The following is a 27,863-nucleotide window of genomic DNA, read 5'->3' on the forward strand; positions in this document are numbered from 1 at the left end:
GCTGGAAAAGGACCCGAGCTAAGGGAATTGGGTTGGCTTTATAGTGCCTGTCCCAAATGGCTCATTAATGCATATGGGCATATTGAAAGATATTGTCAGTAGTGATGTAATGTTGTAAATGTTATGTTGTGATATTGTTTAAAACCGTGTTGCAATGTATATCCTTTAGTATGTTTAGTTCATGGAAAATGTAGGTTTGTATTGTTAATTGATTAATTAACCAGGGTTAATTGTTCTGAGGGGAGGGGCTAGCCCTACAAAAGGAGCCTCTCTTCAGTCATGGGGAGGTTATTTTGGATTGAGCTGTGGATGGGGCAGCATTGTTTTTAAGCTGTCCCATAAGGTAGACGTTGATGGCAGTACTGTTGTTTTTTTACATTTACATTTATTTAAGTCATTTAGCAGACGCTCTTATCCAGAGCGACTTACAAATTGGTGCATACACCTTATGACAACCAGTGGAACAGCCACTTGCATCTAAATCTTGTTGGGGGGAGAAGGGGGGAGAAGGATTACTTACCCTTACTTACCCTATCCTAGGTATTCCTTGAAGAGGTGGGGTTTCAGGTGTCTCCGGAAGGTGGTGATTGACTCCGCTGTCCTGGCGTCGTGAGGGAGTTTGTTCCACCATTGGGGGCCAGAGCAGCGAACAGTTTTGACTGGGCTGAGCGGGAACTGTACTTCCTCAGTGGTAGGGAGGCGAGCAGGCCAGAGGTGGATGAACGCAGTGCCCTTGTTTGGGTGTAGGGCCTGATCAGAGCCTGGAGGTACTGAGGTGCCGTTCCCCTCACAGCTCCGTAGGCGAGCACCATGGTCTTGTAGCGGATGCGAGCTTCAACTGGAAGCCAGTGGAGAGAGCGGAGGAGCGGGGTGACGTGAGAGAACTTGGGAAGGTTGAACACCAGACGGGCTGTGGCGTTCTGGATGAGTTGTAGGGGTTTAATGGCACAGGCAGGGAGCCCAGCCAACAGCGAGTTGCAGTAATCAAGACGGGAGATGACAAGTGCCTGGATTAGGACCTGCGCCGCTTCCTGTGTGAGGCAGGGTCGTACTCTGCGGATGTTGTAGAGCATGAACCTACAGGAACGGGACACCGCCTTGATGTTAGTTGAGAACGTCAGGGTGTTGTCCAGGATCACGCCAAGGTTCTTAGCGCTCTGGGAGGAGGACACAATGGAGTTGTCAACCGTGATGGCGAGATCATGGAACGGGCAGTCCTTCCCCCGGGAGGAAGAGGAGCTCCGTCTTGCTGAGGTTCAGCTTGAGGTGGTGATCCGTCATCCACACTGATATGTCTGCCAGACATGCAGAGATGCGATTCGCCACCTGGTCATCAGAAGGGGGAAAGGAGAAGATTAATTGTGTGTCGTCTGCATAGCAATGATAGGAGAGACCATGTGAGGTTATGACAGAGCCAAGTGACTTGGTGTATAGCGAGAATAAGAGAGGGCCTAGAACAGAGCCCTGGGGACACCAGTGGTGAGAGCGCGTGGTGAGGAGACAGATTCTCGCCACGCCACCTGGTAGGAGCGACCTGTCAGGTAGGACGCAATCCAAGCGTGGGCCGCGCCGGAGATGCCCAACTCGGAGAGGGTGGAGAGGAGGATCTGATGGTTCACAGTATCGAAGGCAGCCGATAGGTCTAGAAGGATGAGAGCAGAGGAGAGAGAGTTAGCTTTAGCAGTGCGGAGCGCCTCCGTGATACAGAGAAGAGCAGTCTCAGTTGAATGACTAGTCTTGAAACCTGACTGATTTGGATCAAGAAGGTCATTCTGAGAGAGATAGCGGTAGAGCTGGCCAAGGACGGCACGCTCAAGAGTTTTGGAGAGAAAAGAGAGAAGGGATACTGGTCTGTAGTTGTTGACATCGGAGGGATCGAGTGTAGGTTTTTTCAGAAGGGGTGCAACTCTCGCTCTCTTGAAGACGGGAGGGACGTAGCCAGCGGTCAGGGATGAGTTGATGAGCGAGGTGAGGTAAGGGAGAAGGTCTCCGGAAATGGTCTGGAGAAGAGAGGAGGGGATAGGGTCAAGCGGGCAGGTTGTTGGGCGGCCGGCCGTCACAAGACGCGAGATTTCATCTGGAGAGAGAGGGAGAAAGAGGTCAGAGCATAGGGTAGGGCAGTGTGAGCAGAACCAGCGGTGTCGTTTGACTTAGCAAACGAGGATCGGATGTCATCGACCTTCTTTTCAAAATGGTTGACGAAGTCATCTGCAGAGAGGGAGGAGGGAGGGGGGAGGATTCAGGAGGGAGGAGAAGGTGGCAAAGAGCTTCCTAGGGTTAGAGGCAGATGCTTGGAATTTAGAATGGTAGAAAGTGGCTTTAGCAGCAGAGACAGAGGAGGAAAATGTAGAGAGGAGGGAGTGAAAGGATGCCAGGTCCGCAGGGAGGCGAGTTTTCCTCCATTTCCGCTCGGCTGCCCGGAGCCCTGTTCTGTGAGCTCGCAATGAGTCGTCGAGCCACGGAGCGGGAGGGGAGGACCGAGCCGGCCTGGAGGATAGGGGACATAGGGAGTCAAAGGATGCAGTAAGGGAGGAGAGGAGGGTTGAGGAGGCAGAATCAGGAGATAGGTTGGAGAAAGTTTGAGCAGAGGGAAGAGATGATAGGATGGAAGAGGAGAGAGTAGCGGGGAGAGAGAGCGAAGGTTGGGACGGCGCGATACCATCCGAGTAGGGGCAGTGTGGGAAGTGTTGGATGAGAGCGAGAGGGAAAAGGATACAAGGTAGTGGTCGGAGACTTGGAGGGGAGTTGCAATGAGGTTAGTGGAAGAACAGCATCTAGTAAAGATGAGGTCAAGCGTATTGCCTGCCTTGTGAGTAGGGGGAAGGTGAGAGGGTGAGGTCAAAAGAGGAGAGGAGTGGAAAGAAGGAGGCAGAGAGGAATGAGTCAAAGGTAGACGTGGGGAGGTTAAAGTCGCCCAGAACTGTGAGAGGTGAGCCGTCCTCAGGAAAGGAGCTTATCAAGGCATCAAGCTCATTGATGAACTCTCCGAGGGAACCTGGAGGGCGATAAATGATAAGGATGTTAAGCTTGAAAGGGCTGGTAACTGTGACAGCATGGAATTCAAAGGAGGCAATAGACAGATGGGTAAGGGGAGAAAGAGAGAAAGACCACTTGGGAGAGATGAGGATCCCAGTGCCACCACCCCGCTGACCAGAAGCTCTCGGGGTGTGCGAGAACACGTGGGCGGACGAGGAGAGAGCAGTAGGAGTAGCAGTGTTATCTGTGGTGATCCATGTTTCCGTCAGTGCCAAGAAGTCAAGGGACTGGAGGGAGGCATAGGCTGTTCCGGAATTCACTTGTAAATAAACACCTTTGCACAGAAGAACTTATGCGGTTCCGCCATCTTTTTATTTTGATAGAGGTTAGGTTATCCAGTTTAGCCTTCTGGCCTACTCTACGTGACAGTGAGAGGTTAGCATATCTTGCGGGTGTAATGTTGTGTAGAGACAGACTGGAGAGTCTTGAAGAAATAGACAAAGAACATGCTACTGAGACAGACCTGGTTGGAGATGTACTGCTTCTCAAACAGAAAGGTCTCTATGAGATTAGGGATGAGACACACAGGTCTGTCAGGTTGAAGACTACGACGTCCCTAAGTTGAAGATAACAGAGTTTATAACAACGTCGGTGAGAAAACTGTTGAACGTGAACAGATTCATAGGACCAGCGCTATAACTAAAATAACATATCCAGGCTGCTTGTTAAGAAATTATACCACATTTATGCAAAGAGTTATGTGACATTAGAATACTTGTGTTACAGGAGCTAACAACGTACTTAACCATGTGGAGGTTCCTGGCCAGGTAGATAACAGCCATGATGGAGTTAGCCATGACCGTCACGGCAAAGACCGGACACCAAAACACATGATAGTATTTCATGGAAACTGTTGATGTAGAAATATCACTGGCGTTTTGAATGTAGCAGTGTAAGAGATTAGGACTGACTGCTCGTAAACCATGTTTCAAGAATCTAAGGGTGCCCTGGTTATAGGATGTCAATGGTGAGGTCATCATGCAGGGTTGGCTGACATACACGTATCTATCTATATGGTAGCTTCTCTAGCCAACAGGGATGGACACTCACCTGGGCCAAACACTCCCCTGGGTGTCAACAGGTCAACCCTTATACTGTAAGAGATATTATAGTAGAATGCATCCCCCTAACAACTACCCCAGTCTTCCCATCCGAGCCTTGTTTCTCTCTAGGGTGTTTTCCCTTCTAGTGTGTTCATCCTTCTAGGGTGTTAATCCTTCTAGGGTGTTTTTACTGGTTCTAATGTATTGCTTCTAATTCTGCTTGCTGAGCACTTTGTAAAACTGAGATGTAGAAAGGGTTTTATAAATAGATTTGATTTGTTTTAGGGTTCTATCCAGATGTTGTGGTCCTTCTGTGGCTCAGTTGGTAGAGCATGGCGCTTGTAACGCCAGGGTAGTGGGTTCGATTCCCGGGACCACCCATACGTAGAATGTATGCACACATGACTGTAAGTCGCTTTGGATAAAAGCGTCAGCTAAATGACATATATTATATTATTATTATGTTTTATTATGTCATTTTCTATGTGGCTCTAAAAGGAATATCACCAAAATAATATAAATATTTAATTTAGAAGAAAAACAATTTTACATTTAATTGAAACAATTATTCACTTTAGCAGATACAGTATATCTTACACAGCATTTCAATCAAAAACAAGTCAAATAGAGATATAAATAAATAGTAACACTTCATGTTGATTGGATCGGCACTAGAGCTCTCTGTGCTCCTCTTACTAAGCAGCTTCTTGGCCGATTCCTTAAACTCCTCTGTCTTCAGAACATATACGATGGGGTTGAGCATGGGCGGCAGCACCGAGGTCAGGGAGAGGTTGAATATCCGGGCGTTGGTTGGTATGATTGGGTGAAGGAGGTAGGTGATATTAATAGGCAGGTAGAATATGGCTACAAGAATCAGGTGTGAGGTACACGTCTTCAAGCCTCTGACTCTGAGAGAAAGAGAGAGAGAGAGAGAGAGAGAGAGAGAGAGAGAGAGAGAGAGAGAGAGAGAGAGAGAGAGAAGAAGTGTCAGTACAATGAGTCATAACCTATGGCATTCTCAATCTTTACCAGCCTTTCTCACCATAACAAGTCAAGACAAACGAATGTGGACACCCATTCAAATGAGTGGATTCAGCTATTTCAGCCTCACCCGTTGCTGACAGGTGTATAAAATGGAGCACACAGCCATGCAATCTCCATTAACATGCAGTGGCAGCAGTAGAATGGCCTTACTGAGGAGATCAGTGACTTCCAACATAGTACTGCCATAGGATGCCACTTCTCCAACAAGTCAGTTCATCACATGTCTGACCTGCTTGAGCCATCCAGCTGAACTGTAAGTGCTGTTAATGTGAAGTGGAAACGTCTAGGTGTCACGATCGTCGTATGAGTGAGACCAAGGCCCAGCGTAGTAATAAATGAATGAATGAATGAATGAAACACTTAACAAAACCAACAAACGACACGTGAAGCTATACAACTTAGTGCAGACAGGCAACTAAACATAGTCAAGATCCCACAACACAAATTAGGGAAATGGCTACCTAAATATGATCCCCAATCAGAGACAACGATTAACAGCCGTCTTTGATTGGGAACCATATCAGGCCAACATAGACATACAAAAACCCCTAGACATACAAAAACTAGAGTACCCACCCTAGTCACACCCTGACCCTTACAACATTGATAAGTATAACAATTATTGTATCTCTCAAATATGAACATTGACAGGTGTGAAATGCATGCACCAAGACAGAAGTTAATTTGTGTGTCGACCCACATTGTTAACTTATCTTATAATGGCTCAGGGAGGAGTGATGAATATGTGTGTGCGTTAAAGAACCAAATGCTGCCCGCGGCCAGTGACGGACTTCTACGTCACACTCACCATTACAATCAGTGAGCCTATAACCTTCTCAGTCATCAAAATTGACGGTTAATTCAGTATTATACATAATCATGGAAGCATCCATTCATGTAGACGTGTTGAGAAACATATTCTATTCTTATTTACAATAAAAGTGTCCCCAAAAAAAGGGTCGTATTAGATTGTGTAGAAATGCAGGAAATTAGCTTCAGATGCCAAAGAATACTGAGGGAGGAAGCCCCAGAGCCCCCACCAGGTTATGTCCCCCCCACCTCTAAAGCCAAAGTTTCGCCCCTGGTTTCGGAGGTACTGGAACCTGCACGCCTGGCACAGAAGATCATACCACGCTCAAAGATGCTTAGGTTACTCGTTCCGCCCATTCTAACGTTCAATCGAATGGTAACTGAATGTCTCAATGCCTGTCTGCCTGCTTTATATAGCAAGCCACGGCCACATGACTCACTGTGTGTAGGAGCGAACCATTTTAGTGAACAGGGTGGTGTACCCAATAAACTGGCCACTGAGTTTATATATAATATTCTTATATCCGCTAAAGACAGAGCAAGACAGAGGAATTCTTGGAGTCTATAAAAGGAACACCGCTTGTTCAGGGGCAGAACAATAGATTTTTACCTTGTCAGCTCAGGGATTCAATCTTGCAACCTCTCGGTTACTAGACCAACTCAATAACCACCAGGCTACCTGCCGCCCCAAATAGGAAGGGATAGGATAGGAAACAACACACACCCATCCACAACCAAAGATGATAAAAAGTAACAGATAAGTCTTGTATCAACTTAATACTGAGGGAAACATTCAGACAGCAGAGGACTCCATTTCAAAAGCATCTCTTCAGTCCTCCATCTGTTGACATTTGGAACAACACAAATAAATAATCATAACATTTACAACTATATACATTTAAATATATATACAAAAATAAGACTCAAAAATATAAATAATAAGTAACAAAAAGAAATCGAAACAAATTGTATTATATAAATACAAATGTTAAAGAATATCGAATTATTACACTATTACCCTATTGCTAACAAAAAACACACAAATAAAACTAAATAGCACAAATCCTATATCACACAAATACACAAATAGATAACACACTTATAAAGAAGAGTATTACACTATCGCACTTCAAACAAGAAACACACAAACTAAATTACACAACTAATTGCATTAGTACTGAGCAAAGTTTGAGGTGCTCTATTTGATAGATTCCCCTGCTCCGGCTACCTCGGGCTTCCAGTGACCTGAGGTCAACCTAACCCCGCCCACTCCATATCTCATACTTCTGAGTGAGGGACCTTCCCAGGCAGTAGCCTGCTAAGCTCAGAAACTAGAATCAGGACACCCACTCCGACAAGTTTAATTGACCCACAGTCCCACACGGTGACATGATATCATTGACGTGACGTGCAAATGAGCGATATAAAACCGATCGCGCATATGTCACCATTCGGAATATTATTTGTATATATATATATATATATATATCATTATTTAATTTATTTTAGCAGGCATCACATGCTGACCCCCGGCAGGATGCCCATGTCGCCTGTGCCTAAATCCGCCAATGGACATGTGCCAGCATGGCACTGACTGGATGGCATCACTCACTCATTACTCTGAAATGGGAATGTTGTCTGACCACTGCCTGAGCCCTCTGGAACAGCTTGTGATATGTTCTCAATGACCTGAATGTCCTTCTGTTTCACTTCCCTTATGTTCTCAATGGTCTGGATGTCCTTCTGTTTCACTTCCCTTATGTTTTAATTGACCGGAATGTCATTCCGTTTCAGTCCCCTTATCTTCTCATTGACCTGGACTGAGATGACCAGTGGCTTTTCACAATAGTGAATAAAAGGGGGGAGAAGGGACAACATTTTCTAGTTCTACATTTTCAGTAGTTTATTTTGAAGTGATTTGCAGTAGACAGCATGCAAGGTAGTAACAAAAGTGCTGACTTGAATTTACCTTGTTCTGTAGCCCTTTGACCCTAAACGTCCTAACACATCAAATCAAATCAAATCACATTTTATTTGTCACATACACATGGTTAGCAGATGTTAATGCGAGTGTAGCGAAATGCTTGTGCTTCTAGTTCCGACAATGCAGTAATAACCAACAAGTAATCTAACTAACAATTCCAGAACTACTATGCATATGAGATGAATAATGTAGGGTATGTAACATTATATCAGGTAGCATTGTTTAAAGTGGCTAGTGATATATTTTACATAATTTCCCATCAATTCCCATTATTAAAGTGGCTGGAGTTGAGTCAGTGTCAGTGTGTTGGCAGCAGCCACTCAGTGTTAGTGGTGGCTGTTTAACAGTCTGATGGCCTTGAGATAGAAGCTGTTTTTCAGTCTCTCGGTCCCAGCTTTGATGCACCTGTACTGACCTCGCCTTCTGGATGATAGCGGGGTGAACAGGCAGTGGCTCGGATGGTTGTTGTCCTTGATGATCTTTATGGCCTTCCTGTAACATCGGGTGGTGTAGGTGTCCTGGAGGGCAGGTAGTTTTCCCCCGGTGATGCGTTGTGCAGACCTCACTACCCTCTGGAGAGCCTTACGGTTGTGGGCGGAGCAGTTGCCGTACCAGGCGGTGATACAGCCCGTCAGGATGCTCTCGATTGTGCATCTGTAGAAGTTTGTGAGTGCTTTTGGTGACAAGCCAAATTTCTTCAGCCTCCTGAGGTTGAAGAGGCGCTGCTGCGCCTTCTTCATGATGCTGTCTGTGTGAGTGGACCAATTCAGTTTGTCTGTGATGTGTATGCCGAGGAACTTAAAACTTACTACCCTCTCCACTACTGTTCCATCGATGTGGATAGGAGGGTGTTCCCTCTGCTGTTTCCTGAAATCCACAATCATCTCCTTAGTTTTGTTGACGTTGAGTGTGAGGTTATTTTCCTGACACCACACTCCGAGGGCCCTCACCTCCTCCCTGTAGGTCGTCTCGTCGTTGTTGGTAATCAAGCCTACCACTGTTGTGTCGTCCGCAAACTTGATGATTGAGTTGGAGGCGTGCGTGGCCACGCAGTCGTGGGTGAACAGGGAGTACAGGAGAGGGCTCAGAACGCACCCTTGTGGGGCCCCAGTGTTGAGGATCAGCAGGGTGAGGATGTTGTTGCCTACCCTCACCACCTGGGGGCGGCCCGTCAGGAAGTCCAGTACCCAGTTGCACAGGGCGGGGTCGAGACCCAGGGTCTCGAGCTTGATGACGAGCTTGGAGGGTACTATGGTGTTGAATGCCGAGCTGTAGTCGATGAACAGCATTCTCACATAGGTATTCCTCTTGTCCAGATGGGTTAGGGCAGTGTGCAGTGTGGTTGAGATTGCATCGTCTTTGGACCTAGTTGGGCGGTAAGCAAATTGGAGTGGGTCTAGGGTGTCAGGTAGGTTGGAGGTGATATGGTCCTTGACTAGTCTCTCAAAGCAATTCATGATGACGGAAGTGAGTGCTACGGGGCAGTAGTCATTTAGCTCAGTTACCTTAGCTTTCTTGGGAACAGGGACAATGGTGGCCCTCTTGAAGCATGTGGGAACAGTAGACTGGTATAGGGATTGATTGAATATGTCCGTAAACACACCGGCCAGCTGGTCTGCGCATGCTCTGAGGGCATGGCTGGGGATGCCGTCTGGGCCTGCAGCCTTGCGAGGGTTAACACGTTTAAATGTCTTATACTCACCTCGGCTGCAGTGAAGGAGAGTCCGCATGTTTTCGTTGCAGGCCGTGTCAGTGACACTGTATTGTCCTCAAAGCGGGCAAAAAAGTTATTTAGTCTCCCTGGGAGCAAGACATCCTGGTCCGTGACTGGGCTGGTTTTCTTCTTGTAGTCCGTGATTGACTGTAGACCCTGCCACACACCTCTTGTGTCTGAGCCGTTGAATTGAGATTCTACTTTGTCTCTATACTGACGCTTAGCTTGTTTGATAGCTTTGCGGAGGGAATAGCTGCACTGTTTGTATTCTGTCATGTTACCAGTCACCTTGCCCTGATTAAAAGCAGTGGTTCGCGCTTTCAGTTTCACGCGAATGCTGCCATCAATCCACGGTTTCTGGTTAGGGAATGTTTTGATCGTTGCTATGGGAACGACATCTTCAACGCACGTTTTAATGAACTCGCACACCGAATCAGCGTATTCGTCAATGTTGTTATCTGACGCAATACGAAACATATCCCAGTCCATGTGATGGAAGCAGTCTTGGAGTGTGGAATCAGCTTGGTCGGACCAGCGTTGGACAGACCTCAGCGTGGGAGCTTCTTGTTTTAGTTTCTGTCTGTAGGCAGGGATCAACCAAATGGAGTCGTGGTCAGCTTTTCCGAAAGGAGGGCGGGGCAGGGCCTTATATGCGTTGCGGAAGTTAGAGTAACAATGATCCAAGGTTTTTCCACCCCTGGTTGCGCAATCGATATGCTGATAAAATTTAGGGAGTCTTGTTTTCAGATTAGCCTTGTTAAAATCCCCAGCTACAATGAATGCAGCCTCCGGATAAATGGATTCCAGTTTGCAAAGAGTCAAATAAAGTTCGTTCAGAGCCATCGATGTGTCTGCTTGGGGGGGAATATATACGGCTGTGATTATAATCGAAGAGAATTCCCTTGGTAGATAATGCGGTCGACATTTGATTGTGAGGAATTCTAAATCAGATGAACAGAAGGATTTGAGTTCGTGTATGTTTCTTTGATCACACCATGTCTCGTTAGCCATAAGGCATACGCCCCCGCCCCTCTTCTTACCAGAAAGATGTTTGTTTCTGTCGGCGCAATGCGTGGAGAAACCCGCTGGCTGCACCGCCTCCGATAGCGTCTCTCCAGTGAGCCATGTTTCCGTGAAGCAAAGAACGTTACAGTCTCTGATGTCCCTCTGGAATGCTACCCTTGCTCGGATTTCATCAACCTTGTTGTCAAGAGACTGGACATTGGCGAGAAGAATGCTAGGGAGTGGTGCACGATGTGCCCGTCTCCGGAGTCTGACCAGAAGACCGCCTCTTTTACCTCTTTTACGGAGTCGTTGTTTTGGGTTGCCGCATGGGATCCATTCCGTTGTCCTGTTTGAAAGGCAGAACACAGGATCCGCGTCGCGAAAATCATATTCTTGGTCGTACTGATGGTGAGTTGACGCTGATCTTATATTCAGTAGTTCTTCTCGACTGTATGTAATGAAACCTAAGATGACCTGGGGTACTAATGTAAGAAATAACACGTAAAAAAAACAAAAAACTGCATAGTTTCCTAGGAACACGAAGCGAGGCGGCCACTCTCACCAGCCTAAGTTGTCTACCTGTAAACACTCTTCTCAGGTGTATCAACATTATAATTGTCTCTCGGATGACTCCCTACTCCCTATCAGATCCTATGAGAAGGTTGATGTCACAGTGTTGAACATATTACCAACCCACTAACTGTTGGGTGTTTTAGGGACAATGTAGAGAGATGGATGAACAGTCTTTTGGCAAGATTCAGCAAATTTACATTTAGCAGTAATATTTACTTAGCTTGCCTAAACCCATTGCTTTGGCCTGTTGCTTACACATGAGTTAGTCTCTCTCTCACTCGCTCTCTCTCTCTCTCTCTCGCTCTCTCTCTCTCTCTCTGCCTCTCTCTCTCCTAATGAGTGTACAGTAACAAGCTGTATGACAGCAAAGCAGTATTCCCACCAGGTCTAGTGTCCCTGTCACTCTCCTCAGACTCAGGCTCAACAAACAGGTGGTCATCAGAGACCTAATTAGAGTGTTGGTAGACCTGGGATCCTGAGTCATCACCTCACCTGTGTACAGGTAGCCATGCAGGTGATGATGGAACTGTTGTTAGCTACACCATGCTTCAGAAGAAGTGGCGGCCTATGTCTTTAGGCCACAATGTTAGGCCAAAATGTACAGTTGAAGTCGGAAGTTCACATACACTTAGGTTGGCGTCATTAAAACTAATTTTCAACTACTCCACAATTTTCTTGTTAAACAAACTATCGTTTTGGCAAGTCAGTTAGGACATCAAGTTTGTGCATGACACAAGTATTTTTTCCAACAATTGTTTACATAGACTATTTCACTGATAATTCACTGTATCACAATTCCAGTTGGTCAGAAGTTAACATACACTAAGTTGACTGTTCCTTTAAACAGCTTGGAAAATTCCAGAAAATGATGTCATGGCTTTAGAAGCTTCTTACAGGCTAATTTATATAATTTGAGTTAATTGGAGGTGTACCTGTGGATGTATTTCAAGGCCTACCTTCAAACTTAGTGCCTCTTTGCTTGACATCATGGAAAAATCCAAAGAAATTGGCCAAAACCTCAGAAAAACAATTGTAGACCTCCAAGTGTGGTTCATCCTTGGGAGCAATTTCAAAACGCCTGAAGGTACCATGTTCATCTGTACAAACAATAGTACGCAAGTATAAACACCATGGGACCACACAGCCGTCATACCGCTCCGGAAGGAGATGCGTTCTGTCTCCTAGAGACGAATGTACTTTGCTGCGAAAATTGCAAATCAATTCCAGAACAACAGCAAAGGACCTTGTGAAGATGCTGGAGGAAAGAGTTGCAAAAGTGTCTATATCCACAGTAAATTGAGTCCTATATCAGCATAACCTGAAAGGTCACTCAGCAAGGAAGACGCCACTGATCCAAAACCTCCATAATTAAGACAGACTACTGTTTGCAACTGCACATGGGTACAAAGATCATATTTTTTGGAGAAATGTCCTCTGGTCTGATGAAACAAAAATACAACTGTTTGGCCATAATGACCATCGTTATGTTTCTAGGAAAAAGTGGGAGGCTTGCAAGCCGAAGAACACCAACTGTGAAGAACAGGGGAGTCAGCATGATGTCGTGCGGGTGCTGTTCTGCAGGATGGGTCTGGTGCATGTCACAAAATAGATGGCAATATGAGGTAGGAAAATTATGAGGATATATTGAAGCAACATCTCAAGACATCAGTCAAGAAGTTAAAGCTTTGGTCGCAAATGGGTCTTCCAATGGACAATGTGTGGGCAGAACTGGAAAAGCGTGTGCGAGCAAGGAGACCTACAAACCTGACTGAGTTACACCACTTCTGTCAGGTGGAATGGGCCAAAATTCACCCAACTTATTTTGGGAAGCTTGTGGAAGGCTACCCAAATCGTTTGACCCAAGTTAAACAATTGGGCATTGACTATAAAGTGTGATGGCATTGACTATAAAGTGTGATGGTTTTGTTCAAGTATTCTTATGGCAAACTATATAGGTTTCCAAATAATGATATCTAAGACCAAAACTTAGGCCATGCTTCAAAACCAATTGTCTCCTCCCAGTGGGTCCTGACCTATAATTGGGGAAACAACCCCCCCTCCTTTTCACCACGTGGGTTGGTCACCAAATGTATAAGTGCCGACAGCTTCACAGTGTCGCAGTACACAGCCTAGGGGTTTAAGAGTTCTGTTTACTCAGCTAGGTTCAATAGATATTTGATCGTATGACTTGTGTCACCACTTGTTAGTGTCTTAGTTTAACTATAGAGTTGTTGTGTTTATATATCATCTTTATGTCTGTGTAGGCTGATGCTTGTGTAGGATGTCTTCAGTGAATTTCACTGGGAAGAATGTGGAGGAGTTTACCATCACAGGCTTCGACCACCTCTCTCACCAGAAGCTCCTGGGCTTCCTCATCTTCATCACCTATTTCCTTGTGCTTCTGGGAAGCAGCACCAACATCTGCATCATTTTGACGGACAGACGGCTGCACACACCCATGTACCTCCTCATCTGTAACCTGGCCGTGGTGGACATCATGTTCACCTCCAGCACCAGCACCACCATGATCTCTGTCCTGCTGGGCGAGGTCAAAACCATTTCTTACTACTCCTGCATATCAAGCATGTACATCTACCACCTGGGTGACATCGAAGAGTGTCTGGCCCTGTCCCTGATGGCTTTGGACCGAACCATCGCTATCAGCACTCCTCTTAGGTACCACAGCATCCTGACTAACCCAAGGCTCTTCCTGTTGATCACAGCTACCTGGCTGATAGGGTTAGGGGTCATGGGGGTAGTAGCAGCTCAGGCAGACAGCCTTCCATACTGCCAGCCCATCATTCAATATATGTTCTGTGACTATCCTGCTATGGTCAGAGCTGCCTGTGTCAACCCTGAACCCTATTGGATGCTTCCCACCATCCTGGGTCTGTGGTTGATTGGTGCACAGCTCACATTCATTCTGCTGTCATACGTGAATCTGATCTACACAGTACTGAGACTGCCAAACAACGAGAGCAGAGTGAAGGTGTTTAATACCTGTATTTGTCACATCACTGTGGTGTTCTGTTACTACGCTCCCAAGTTAGTCTCTGTGTTGTTGACGAGAATAGGGGTGAGACTGAATCTGACGGAGCGTAACGCTTTACTGATTATAGCCACGCTGTTACCCTCTCTGATCAACCCTACAGTCTACTGTCTGAAGACCAAGGAGATTAGAAAGAGATTGGTTCAGATACTGTCTCGGAAAAGAACTTCAGTGATGAAATGAGGTAGTGAAAAGTATTATTTTGTGACTTCAAATCAGTGTGTTTAAAGGTTTTAAAGATAATTTCCAATTCAGCTCACATCAGCAGCGTTTGCGTTGTCTTTAAGAGTTGCTTCGTCTTCAAGAAAGATCAGATTGGATTTCTGTTGAATAACCACAATCCAAGATTTAAATATGTCCAGCTTCTTCTGTCAGCACGTTACATTACACCTGACAATATCTAAATGGTTTTATTTTATTACACTGAATATTCAACGTACTTTTTAAAATTGTTGTTGCAATGTCGAGAGTTAAACTTGCAAGTTAGAATTTCAATGTACGTTATAGTGTACATAACGTTTGTCCTGTGGAAATCACAAATAAACTTGATTTGATTATATAACTATCTATTTATATACATTTATTTAACTTGAAAAGTCAGTTAAGAACAGATTTTTTTTTTTACTATGACGGCCTACATCGGACAAACACGGAAGATGCTGGGCCAATTGTGCGCCACCCTATGGGACTTCCAATCACGTGATACAGCCGGGAATCGAACCAGGGACTGTAGTGACGCCTCTTGCAGTGAGATGCAGTGCCTTAGAACGCTGTGCCACTTGAGAGCCCTTATATTGTGATGAACAATATGAATAGTGTTGACTCTCTTCCAGGTAGCTCCTTACGACTGACCGAATATCAAACTTTCTGTCTGTGTATAGATACAACCACCCGACTCACACCACAACGCTGATACGCACCTCAACCACCTGAAACACACCACAACGCTGATACACACCACAACGCTGATACGCACCTCAACCACCTGATACACACCACAACGCTGATACACACCTCAACCACCTGAAACACACCACAACGCTGATACGCACCTCAACCACCTGAAACACACCACAACGCTGATACGCACCTCAACGCTGATACACACCACAACCAACCGATACACACCACAACAACAATACACACCACAACGCTGATACACACCACAACGCTGATACACACCACAACAAACAGACAATTGAACAAACACCCAATTATCTAAACACAGATAAAGATTAGACGGGGATGAAAATTGGACAAGGATGAAGCCCTCTCGGAATACATTGAACTTTTCCTTATTTCACGGCAAAGATTGATCTGGATCTTGTTCTTTCTTATGCCTACTAGGCCAGGACCATAGCCCCAAGCACACCATGAAGAGACTGTCAATAGTACTAGTGGATCCATGGTATTCAGCGATAGTTTAGTCATCAGAATGACAGTATGTAAGATCTATCAAGACTTTTATTATGGCATCACCATATATAATTGATGTCTGGGTTTTATTCTGAAAGTACCCTCCCATACTCATCTGTGAGTGAGAAGAGTTTCACATGAGAGATGTGTGAATGACAGAGAAGTGAAGTGATGGAGAGATAACCTGTTGTTGTGCAACTAAAGTTGGTGCTGCTGCTAGTTGGGAACGATTCATCTATAGAAAGGAGCTTGATTGTAACCTGACTCTTTATCAATGAATCCACAGGCCCTCTGCATAAAGTGATATAATAATGAAGTCAAGAATTTATAGCTATAATATGCTACACAGTTTTAGTAGGTCACAATCCCCACCAGCGTAGTAGTTAATGTCTATTCCCACTGTGTCATCATCATCACCCATAAGAACCATTAATAATGATTGGTTGCATTCATTGAGTCAGGACCTGGTTATAGTGCCAGGTGACCAGGAACCAAAAGTAGTGCACTATATAGGGAATAGGGTGCCATTTGAGATGCATCCTGGGATGTATGTCTGAGCCACACAGGACCAAAGAGTTTGGTCTCATTTAAAGGATCCTTTTACAAAATACATTTAAAGTTACAGACACAAAGAACTATAAAATATGGGTCATGTTTATATGAGAGAAGACCACTATGTCACTGTGTATTGTTGTTAATGAAGTAGCTATATTTATTTTATTGAAGCTTAGTAACAATAAAAACAAGCCATTGTAAGTGTCATAGCGTCATCAGTGTCACTGCAATCTGTAAGCCATTACAGTACTGATAATACCTGACTGTTGTGTGTGTGAATATGGTTACCATGTTTACCGAACATATACAGGACATGGTTGCCATGTCCTCATAATATAAGATATCAATGTTCCAGACACATTTCATGGGAACTTACTTATTTCAATAATTTAAAGTTGGATGAACAGCATTTTAACTACGTTGCCGATTGGAATCCAACAGACAATCATAATATCAGTAGAAATATAAAATTAGCAGTTTATGCTACCAAGCCAACTTTAAATGAAGTTTTAAAATTAGGTTAAATTTCACTCAAAATTCCATGACATTGAGTAATGTGGCTAATAGGCTAGCTTATCTATTTTTGTAGCTATTTATTTAGCAAGCTAAACACACAAGGCCTGATGTTAGCTAGGGAGGATGTCATGTCCTTGAACAAGTGGGTGAATGACTTTCCCCCCCATATCGTTTTTCGGTGGCTACAGCTACAGATGCAGGTGTCATTTGGGTAACTAGCAAGAAATGTGAATCACTTTGCTAGCTAGCTATGCTAGCTATGTTGTCAACAGTTAGCATATCTCTAGTTATCAATCAAACGGATTTGGCATTGATCAAATTAGAGCAGTTCACATTCAAAATTGTCAAAATGTGGGTTGGGACATTGGCAGGCTGCAGAGGGACAATGTGGGTTGGGACAGGATACTATTCCCCATCGTTCATCATTCACCAGTGGTATGTTGACGGCCAACTAAAAGCAGAACTAGTGTTTATCTACTGTTTGCTCGTTAGAGTTGAGCTCACCTCACTCTGGCTAACATTAGCTAGTTGTTGATGTACATAGACAACTGAGGGAGAGAGAGCCTACCTCTTCGTGGTTGTTTGATATTGGACTGTAAAGTTTTCAAATGTAAAATGAGAAACTGCATTTAATTAACTGAGAAAAGTGTGTTGTAACTGCTGCCAAATAATGAATATGGCTGGCCTGGGTCTCAAACCCAGGCCATCATCACCAATTATCGCTGTAACCATTAGAACAGGTTCAGATGCCACACCAACATTTGCTGAAATAGTATTTTAAAAGACACATCTGAGCTATCTTTGTTGCAGGTACATGGTAACAGTTGAGTAAGATGAGAAAAAAGAAGAACGCCAAATTAAAAGCACTTTCTGACAAAGGCTGCGGCGTTCTGGATGAGTTGTAGGGGTTTAATGGCACAGGCAGGGAGCCCAGCCAACAGCGAGTTGCAGTAATCCCCCGGGAGATGAAAGTGCCTGGATTAGGACCTGCGCCGCTTCCTGTGTGAGGCAGGGCCGCAGCCCGTCTGGTGTTCAACCTTCCCAAGTTCTCTCACGTCACCCCGCTCCTCCGCTCTCTCCACTGGCTTCCAGTTGAAGCTCGCATCCGCTACAAGACCATGGTGCTTGCCTACGGAGCTGTGAGGGGAACGGCACCCTATAATACTCAGTACCTCCAGGCTCTGATCAGGCCCTACACCCAAACAAGGGCACTGCGTTCATCCACGTCTGGCCTGCTCGCCTCCCTACCACTGAGGAAGTACAGTTCCTGCTCAGCCCAGTCAAAACTGTTCGCTGCTCTGGCCCCCAATGGTGGAACAAACTCCCTCACGACGCCAGGACAGCGGAGTCAATCACCACCTTCCGGAGACACCTGAAACCCCACCTCTTTAAGGAATACCTAGGATGGGATAAAGTAACCCTTCTCACCCCCTCCCCTTAAAAGATTTAGATGCACTATTGTAAAGTGGCTGTTCCACTGGATGTCATAAGGTGAATGCACCAATTTGTAAGTCGCTCTGGATAAGAGCGTCTGCTAAATGACTTAAATGTAAATGTAAATATGATACTACAGATAGATAGAGGTCTAGTTATCATCCTCTATAATACTACAGATAGATAGAGGTCTAGAAATCATCCTCTATAATACTACAAATAGATAGAGGTCTAGAAATCATCCTCTATAATACTACAAATAGATAGAGGTCTAGTTATCATCCTGAAGTAAAAGTAAAACTTGTCAAAAATATAAATATTAAGGGAAATTACAGATACCCCTCCAAAAAACGACTTAATTAGCACCTTAAAGTACTTTACGCTACTGTCATTAGCTGAATTCATTAGCTCAACTGGATGAGAGTGTCTGCTAAATTATTAAAATGACCACAATTACCAAAACATAAAAAATCTAATTTGATGAGATCTGAATGGTCAACTCTCTTCTCTTTCTCTCTAATTTCTCCTAATTTCTCCCTCCTTCCTCTATCTTTCCTCATCTTTCTATCAGCTCCCTCCTCTCTCTTCTCAGCCTGTGTGGTTGGTAGTTCCAGAAGGGCATTGAGATGTGTCCTATGACAACCACACAACAACAACAACAAGGGTATTCATCTCCGACATGTCTTCTTCACTCAATCAAGGTGTGTCATACACAACTACGGTGGTCCACAGGGGACATCCTACTACAGATTTACCATGGGGCTGCAGGTATAACAGTTGAGGTGGACTCAGAGCCAGCATCACAAATTGGTCTTCAGTCCAACACACATCACCAGACTACTGAAGAGAGACATTTGGATCAAGTCTGTGGTAAGACCAGGTAAGACTTAGTTTCTGCAGTATGTAGTTGTACCATGTTAGACTATACAGTATGTGGGTTCAACAGGTAAGAGTTATTCTAATGGAGGGAACGTGAAACCAATTTCACCTTTCCAGTGCTATTCCTTGGATTATTCATTAGAATTGTTTAACTGTGTCTGAGGTAAAAGTCAAATGGATTCTATTTTTTACTTTGTTGTCAGTTAAATTAATTGTATTCTTAGTTTTTTAAATATAATTACATAAAAAATAGACAATTGAACTTGGATATTTGCCCTTGTATTGATGATGTTTTTCTCATTGCAATGTCTCAACAGGTGAATTAAAAAACAGTCATGTATTTATTTTATATTTCCACAGATTATTACGAGCCAGGAGGAATCACCACCAGTCAGGATGAGCTACCTGACCTCTGACCCTAACCAGACAGATAACATTGACACCATTATCCGACCCTCTTACTTCTTCATCAGTGGTTTCATCGACATCCCCCACATGGACTACTATTACGTCTTCCTCTGCTTCGTATACATCATCTCTCTGGTTAGTCCATAGCTCTGGTCTACGCTGTTACAAACTAGCTCTGGTCTACGATGTTACAAACTATGTGTGATCCAGGCTGTTACTAACTAGCTCTGGTCTACGATGTTACAAACTAGCTGTAGTCCAGGCTGTTAAGAACTAGCTCTGGTCCAGGCTGTTACAAACTAGCTCTGGTCTACGATGTTACAAACTATGTGTGATCCAGGCTGTTACTAACTAGCTCTGGTCCAGGCTGTTACAAACTTTGTGTGATCCAGGCTGTTACTAACTAGCTCTGGTCCAGGCTGTTACTAACTAGCTCTGGTCCAGGCTGTTACAAACTAGCTCTGGTCCAGGCTGTTACAACTAGCTCTGGTCCAGGCTGTTACAACTAGCTCTGGTCCAGGCTGTTACGAACTAGCTCTGGTCCAGGCTGTTACTCTGGTCCAGGCTGTTACAACTAGCTCTGGTCCAGGCTGTTACTAACTAGCTCTGGTCCAGGCTGTTACTAACTAGCTCTGGTCCAGGCTGTTACAAACTAGCTCTGGTCCAGGCTGTTACTAACTAGCTCTGGTCCAGGCTGTTACTAACTAGCTCTGGTCCAGGCTGTTACAAACTAGCTCTGGTCCAGGCTGTTACAAACTAGCTGTGGTCCAGGCTGTTACTAACTAGCTCTGGTCCAGGCTGTTACAAACTAGCTCTGGTCTACGATGTTACAAACTATGTGTGATCCAGGCTGTTACTAACTAGCTCTGGTCCAGGCTGTTACAAACTAGCTCTGGTCCAGGCTGTTACAAACTAGCTCTGGTCCAGGCTGTTACAAACTAGCTGTAGTCCAGGCTGTTACTAACTAGCTCTGGTCCAGGCTGTTACAAACTATGTGTGATCCAGGCTGTTACTAACTAGCTGTAGTCCAGGCTGTTACTAACTAGCTCTGGTCCCGGCTGTTACAAACTTTAATCCACTTGATTTTAACTAGAAAATGTTTCACCTGATATGGTGCAGTTTCATTTCAGCTGGGGTCCTATAGCACCACATATAGTCAACGGCCAAATTAATTTACCTGTGTGTGTGTGTGTGTGTGTGTGTGTGTGTGTGTGTGTGTGTGTGTGTGTGTGTGTGTGTGTGTGTGTGTGTGTGTGTGTGTGTGTATTGGGTCTAGGTGGGCAACACCTTCGTCATGATGGTTATCTACATGGACAACAGTCTCCACAGGTAATCAGTCCTCTTTTATCTCAGTGGTAATAATACAGCAGAATTCTACCTTTATTGGACTGTATTTTTACAGTTCCAGAACCCAACCAGATGAACCACAACACACACAACACAAGCTGAAGTAGCACAGGGGCTCTGGCTGCTAGTTCACTCCTTTTAGATTCCCCCATCAGCTCGGGATTTCAACTGTATCCCTGGTTACCGGCCTGCCTCTCAATAAGGCATCTGAATGAAAACCACCATTAGGTTCAGCTGGATGGTCTGTAGTTGATTCTGAATGAAAACCACCATTAGGTTCAGCTGGATGGTCTATAGTTGATTCTGAATGAAAACCACCATTAGGTTCAGCTGGATGGTCTATAGTTGATTCTGAATGAAAACCACCATTAGGTTCAGCTGGATGGTCTATAGTTGATTCTGAATGAAAACCACCATTAGGTTCAGCTGGATGGTCTGTAGTTGATTCTGAATGAAAACCACCATTAGGTTCAGCTGGATGGTCTGTAGTTGATTCTGAATGAAAACCACCATTAGGTTCAGCTGGATGGTCTATAGTTGATTCTGAATGAAAACCACCATTAGGTTCAGCTGGATGGTCTGTAGTTGATTCTGAATGAAAACCACCATTAGATCAGCTGGTCTATAGTTGATAACTTACACATTACAGATGACAGTGTAAAGATGTTTACTGCACTTTTTGTCCACTTCTTTACTGATTGATTGTATTTACCTTCTCTGTAATTGTCTATGTCCTGTGTCTAGTGCACATACAATCATTTCCCCATGGAGATAATCAAGTCAGGATCTTACCCTTACAGCCCCAAGTACGTTGCTGTGTTCAACCTGGCCTTCGCGGACGTGTGTGGGAGCACTGCCATGGTCCCCAAGCTACTGGATATGTTCCTGTTCAGCAGACAGCTCATCTCCTACAACCAGTGCCTCACTAGCCTCTTCTTCATCTTCCTCTTCCTCACCATGCAGTCCTTCAACCTCACCATCCTCTCCTACGACAGACTGGTGGCCATCTGCTGCCCACTCAGGTCTCAGATAATTCATCAAATCTAATAATTAAAAAAATACAATTCAAAAGGCCTTCATAATTGCCCCTTGTGTGATAATCATGTTTCTTATTTCACTGACAATTCAACCTGATATATGGATACACTGCATCTAAAATCCCTGATAACAGCTTCTTTCCACTGTCCACACAGGTACCATATGATAGTGACTCACAGGTCCATGTTCCAGCTGACAGGTGCTGCCTGGGCATTTGCCGTGTTCCTGGTGTTGCTGGCTGTGTGCCTCATCACCCGACTCTCCTTCTGCCGGTAGGTGGCTGAGGAGGTGAACCTGTTGCCAAAAGTTTACCGGTTTGAATCCCGGGCCGGGTGCTGTAAAAATAAATGATCAGTTGATCACTGTAACATGTGGACAATGAAAATGTATTGTATTGTAGGTCTCTGGTGATCAACAGCTACTACTGTGACCACGGTCCCCTGTTCCGTCTGGCGGCCCCCTGTTCTGATGTGGTCCCTAACATAGTAATATCTTATCTCAACCCCTGTATAGTCCTCTATTTCCCCATGGTCTTCATCATATCATCATACATCTGTATCACACACGCCCTGTTCACCATCACACTGCCCCAGGACAGGTGAGAAGTCATACTGATCAGAGTCAGAGATTTAGCCAGAGATTTAGTTTATATACCTAAACATATAGCTCTGATACTGATTGTTGTGCTGTCTCAGATATACACTACAGGACCAAAAGTATGTGGACACCTGCTCATCAGACATCTCATTCAAAATCATGGGTGTTAATAGGGATCGGCCCCTGTTTTTCATTTTTTTGCCTTAAATGACATAACCACATCGAACCGCCTGTAGCTTAGGCCCTGAAGCAACGATATGCATTTTCTTGATACCATTTGAAAGGAAACACTTTGAAGTTTGTGGAAATGTGAATGTAGTGGAAAATAACACATTAGGTCTGGTAAAAGATTATATAAAGAAAAAACAACTGTTTTTTGGTACCATAATCTTTTAAATGGAAGAGAAAGGGCATAATGACTATTTCTAACCCAGGCCCAATTTAGACTACCACTAGATGGCAGCACTGTATGTGCAAAGTTTTAGAGGGGATCCAGTGAAAAAGTGCATATTTATTCAAAATGTTGTATCAAGAAATGTGCCCAAATGTGCCTAATTTGTTTATTTATACATTTCCAAGTTCATAATTGTGCACTCTCCTAAAACAATAGCATTGTATTATTTCACTCTAATAGCTACTGTAAATTGAACAGTGCAGTTAGATTAACAATAATTTAAGCATTCTGCCTTTCTGAAATATGTCTGTCTTTTTTTTTCTTCTTTCAACTTCATGCTAATTGCATTAGCCTACATTAGCTCAACCGTCCCGTGGACGGGACACCAATCCTAAATATTGAGTTGGTCTCCCCTTTGCTGCTATAACAGCCTCCACTCTTCTGGGAAGGCTTTCTACGGAAATCTAGTTGGGACTTGCTTCCATTCAGCCACAAGAGCATTAGTGATGTTGGCCACTGATGTTGGGTGATGAGGCCTGACTTGCAGTCTGCGTTCCAATTCATCCTAAAGGTGTTCGATCGGGTTGAGGTCAGTGCTCTGTGCAAGCTAGTCAAGTTCTTCCACACTGATTTCAACAAACCATTTCTGTATGGACCTCGCTCTGTGCACTGAGGCATTGTCATGCTGAAACAGGAAAGGGCCTTCTCCAAACTGTTGCCACAAAGTTGGAAGCACAGAGTCTAGAATGTCATTGTATGCTCTAGTGTAAAGGTTTCCCATCACTGGAACTAAGAGGCCTCGCTCGAACCATGAAAAACAGCCCCAGACCATTATTCCTCCTATAACAAACTTAACAGTTGGCACTGTGCATTTGAGCAGGTAGAGTTCTCCTGGCATCCACCAAATGCAGATTCGTCCTCCGTACTGCCAGATGGTGAAGTGTGATTCATCACTCCAGAGAAGTGTGTCCACTGCTCCAGAGTCCAATGGCAGAGAGCTTTAAACCACTCCAGCCGACACTTGGCATTGTGCACGGTGATCTTCGGCTTGTGTGGTTGCGCGGGCCAAGAAAACCCATTTTATGAAGCTCCCGACGCACAGTTATTGTGCTGACGTTGCTTCCAGAGGTAGTTTTAAACTCGGTAGTGAGTGTTGCAACCGAGGACAGACGATTTCTACATGCTACGTGCTTCAGCACTCGGTGGTCCCGTTCTGTGAGCTTGTGTTGCCTACCACTTTGCGGCTGAGCCGTTGTTGCTCCTAGACGTTTCCACTTCACAGTAACAGCACTTACAGTTGACTGGGGCAGGTCTAGCAGGGCAGAAATGTTATGCTTAGTGTATGACTTGTTGGAAAGATACCATCCTATGACAGTGCCACATTGAAAGTCATTGATCACTTCATTGAGGCCATTCTATTGCCAATGCTTAACAATGGAGATTGAATGGCTGTGTACGCAATTTTATACACCTGTTAGCAATGGGTGTGGCTGAAATAGCCAAATCCACTTAGTTGAAGGGGTGTCCACATACCTTTGTTTATACAGTGGAAGTCGGAAGTTTACATACACCTCAGCCAAATACATTTAAAGTTAGTTTTTCACAATTCCTGAGTGGGTCAGAAGTTTACATACACTCCATTAGTATTTGGTAGCATTGCATTTAAATGGTTTAATTTGGGTTAAACGTTTCGAGTAGCCTTCCACGAGCTTCCCACAATACGTTGGGTGAATTTTGGCCCATTCCTCCTGACAGAGCTGGTGTAACTGAGTCAAGTTTGTAGGCCTCCTTGCTCGCACACTCTTTTTAAGTTCTGCCCACAGATTTTCAATTGGTTTGAGGTCAGGGCTTTGTGATGGCCACTCCAATACCTTACATTTGTTGTCCTTAAGCCATTTTGCCACAACTTTAGAAGTATGCTTGGGGTCATTGTCCATTTGGAAGACACATTTGCTGCCAAGCTTTAACTTCCTGACGGATGGCTTGAGCTGTTGCTTCAATATATCCACATAATTTTCCTACCTCATGATTCTATCTATTTTGTGAAGTACACCAGGCTCTCCTGCAGCAAAGCACCCCAACAACAGGATGCTACCACCCCGTGCTTCACTTTTGGCTTGCAAGCTTCCCCCTTTTTCCTACAAACACAACGATGGTCATTATGGCCAAACAGTTCCATTTTTGTTTCATCAGACCAGAGGACATTTCTCCAAAAAGTATTATCTTTGTACCCATGTGCAGTTGCAAACAGTAGTCTGTCTTAATTCTGGAGGTGTTGGATCAGTGGGGTCTTCCTTGCTGAGTGGCATTTCATGTTATGTCGATATAGGACTCGTTTTACTGTGGATATAGATACTTTTGCACCTGTTTCCTCCAGCATCTTCACAAGGTCCTTTGCTGCTGTTCTGGGATTGATTTGCAATTTTCGCAGCAAAGTACGTTAATCTCTAGGAGACAGAACGCATCTTCTGGAGCGGTATGACGGCTGCGTGGTCCCATGGTGTTTATACTTGCGTACTATTACTTGTACAGATGAATGTGGTACCTTCAGGCGTTTGGAAATTGCTCTCAAGGATGAACCAGACTTGTGGAGGTCAACAATTGTTTTTCTGAGGTCTTGGCTGATTTCTTTTAATTTTCCATGATATCAAGCAAAGAGGCACTGAGTTTGAAGGTAGGCCTTGAAACACATCCACAGGTACACCACCAATTGACTCAAATGATGTCAATTAGCCTATCAGAAGCTTCTAAAGCCATGACATAATTTTCTTGAACATTCCAAGCTGTTTAAATGCACAGTCAGCTTAGTGTAGGATAACTTCTGACCCACTGGAATTGTGATACAGTGCATTTTAAGTGAAATAATATGTCTGTAAACTATTTTGGAAAAATTACTTGTGTCATGCACAAAGTAGATGTCCTAACTGACTTGCCAAAACTATAGTTTGTTTAACAAGAAATTTGTGGAGTTGTTGAAAAACGGGTTTTAATGGCACCAACCTAAGTGTGTGTAAACTTCCAACTTCAACTGTATAGTGTATGTATGCTGTTAGAGTGATACATGCTGGGAAATATGGAGAATGCCACTGAACTGGATAGATGATGACTTACTGTATTGGCACTTTTATCCTTTATTCGTTAATCTCTCCTCTCTCTCACACACACACTCTCTCCTCTCTCTCTTCTCATTTTCTCTCCCTCTCTTTCTCCCTCTCTCTCCCTGTCTCTCCTATCTCCTTCACCGTCTTTTCCTCTCACTACCTCTCTCTTCTTCTCTCTCCTTCTGTTTCTCCCTCTCTCTCATTCTCTCTCTACCTCTGTCTCTTTCTCCCTCTCTCAGAGTCAGAGCCTTGAAGACGTGTACCTCACACCTGATACTCGTAGCCATATTCTACCTGCCTGTTAATTTCACATACTTCCTTCACTCAATCATACCAACCAACGCCCGGATCATCAACCTCTCCCTGACCTCGGTGCTGCCGCCCATGCTCAACCCCATCATATATGTTCTGAAGACAGAGGAGTTTAAGGAATCGGCCAAGAAGCTGCTTAGTAAAAGAGGAGCACAGAGAGCTGTAGTGCCGATCCAATCAACATGAAGTGTTAAACTTCATTTATATCTCTATTTGACTTGTTTTTGATTGATATGCTGTGTAAGATATACTGTATCTGCCATAGTGAAAAACTGTTGCTTCACTTTAAATGAAAAATGTTATTTTTTTCTTCAAAATGAAGTATTTATATTGTTGTCTATATGCCTTTAAAGCCATACAGAATAAGTCATAATAAAAAGGCTGGATAAAACCCAAATCAGAATCAAATCAATATGTAATATTTTTTAAAATCTTTATTTAACTAGGCATATCAGTTAAGAACAAATAATTATTTTCAATGACAGCCTAGGGACAGTGGGTTAACTGCCTTGTTCAGGGGCAGAACGACAGATGTTTGCCTTGTCAGCTCAGGGATTCGATCTTGCAACATTTCAGTTACTAGTCCAACACTCTAACCACTAGGCTACCCTACCGCTAATACATCTCACTTTCACAAAGTGCTTAGCAAGCAGAATTAGAAGCAGTAAAACACCCTGGAAGGAAAAACACCCTACACCCTGGAAGGAAAAACACCCTACACCCTAGAAGGAAAACAATCTACACTTTAGAAGGAAAAATACCCTAGAAGGAAAAAACACCCTAGAAGGAAAAACACCCTAGAAGGAAAAACACACTAGAAGGAAAAACACCCTAGAAGGAAAAAACACCTAGAACTAGAAGGAAAAAACCACCCTAGAAGGAAAAACACCCTAGAAGGAAAAACACAGAAGGAAAACAATCCACTAGAAGGAAAAACACCCTAGAAGGAAAAACACCCTAGAAAAAACACCCTAGGAAAAAACCCTACACCTACACTTTAGAAGGAAAAACACCCTAGAAGGAAAAACACCCTAGAAGGAAAAACACCCTACACCTAGAAGGAAAAACACCCTAGAAGGAAAAACACCCTAGAAGGAAAAACACCCTAGAAGGAAAAACACCCTAGAAGGAAAAACAGAAGGAAAAACACCTAGAAGGAAAAACACCCTAGAAGGAAAAACACCCTACACCCTAGAAGGAAAACAATCTACACTTTAGAAGGAAAAACACCCTAGAAGGAAAAAACACCCTAGAAGGAAAAACACCCTAGAAGGAAAAACACCCTAGAAGGAAAAACACCGTAGAGAGGAACCAGGCTCGGATGGGAAGCCTGGGGTAGTTGTTAGGGGGATGCATTCTACTATAATATCTCCTACAGTATAAGGGTTGACCTGTTGACACCCAGGGGAGTGTTTGGCCCAGGTGAGTGTCCATCCCTGTTGGCTAGAGAAGCTACCATATACAGTCGTATGAAAAAGTTTGGGCACCCCTGACAATTTCCATGATTTCCACTTATAAATAATTGGGTGTTTGGATCAGGAATTTCATTTTGATCTATAAAATAACTGATGGACACAGTAATATTTCAGTAGTGAAATGAGGTTTATT

At 44.1% G+C, this 27,863-nt stretch overlaps 2 protein-coding genes and 1 long non-coding RNA gene across 4 annotated transcripts; 2 read left to right on the plus strand and 1 right to left on the minus strand.

Annotated features, from left to right (window-relative positions):
- Positions 1 to 4,591: 4,591 nt before the first annotated feature.
- LOC118384897 (uncharacterized) lies at positions 4,592 to 22,148 on the minus strand. Its single transcript, XR_004825940.2, has 3 exons — positions 22,029 to 22,148; positions 21,606 to 21,856; positions 4,592 to 4,987 (listed from the first exon to the last, which is right to left on the minus strand). It is a non-coding gene; the product is annotated as an uncharacterized LOC118384897 (long non-coding RNA).
- Positions 13,352 to 14,820, plus strand: LOC118384895 (olfactory receptor 10G4-like). Its single transcript, XM_035771586.2, has one exon. The coding sequence runs from the start codon at positions 13,491 to 13,493 to the stop codon at positions 14,439 to 14,441; it is 951 nt and encodes a 316-aa protein (XP_035627479.2). The 5' UTR covers positions 13,352 to 13,490; the 3' UTR covers positions 14,442 to 14,820.
- On the plus strand, positions 18,951 to 26,646 carry LOC118384894 (olfactory receptor 2D3-like). 2 transcript variants are annotated; one of them, XM_035771584.2, is made up of 7 exons: positions 18,951 to 19,059; positions 19,419 to 19,601; positions 20,743 to 20,795; positions 21,614 to 21,835; positions 22,007 to 22,123; positions 22,252 to 22,449; positions 26,183 to 26,646. In XM_035771584.2, exons 2-7 carry the CDS (start codon positions 19,455 to 19,457, stop codon positions 26,439 to 26,441), a joined length of 996 nt encoding a protein of 331 aa, XP_035627477.1. In that variant the 5' UTR covers positions 18,951 to 19,059; positions 19,419 to 19,454; the 3' UTR covers positions 26,442 to 26,646. The 2 variants fall into 2 exon arrangements, with proteins under 2 accessions (XP_035627477.1, XP_035627478.1); XM_035771585.2 differs by lacking the exon at positions 22,252 to 22,449.
- The last annotated feature ends 1,217 nt before the right edge of the window (positions 26,647 to 27,863 follow it).

This window comes from Oncorhynchus keta, chromosome 6 (assembly GCF_023373465.1).
Source record: "Oncorhynchus keta strain PuntledgeMale-10-30-2019 chromosome 6, Oket_V2, whole genome shotgun sequence".
Lineage (NCBI taxonomy): Eukaryota > Metazoa > Chordata > Actinopteri > Salmoniformes > Salmonidae > Oncorhynchus > Oncorhynchus keta.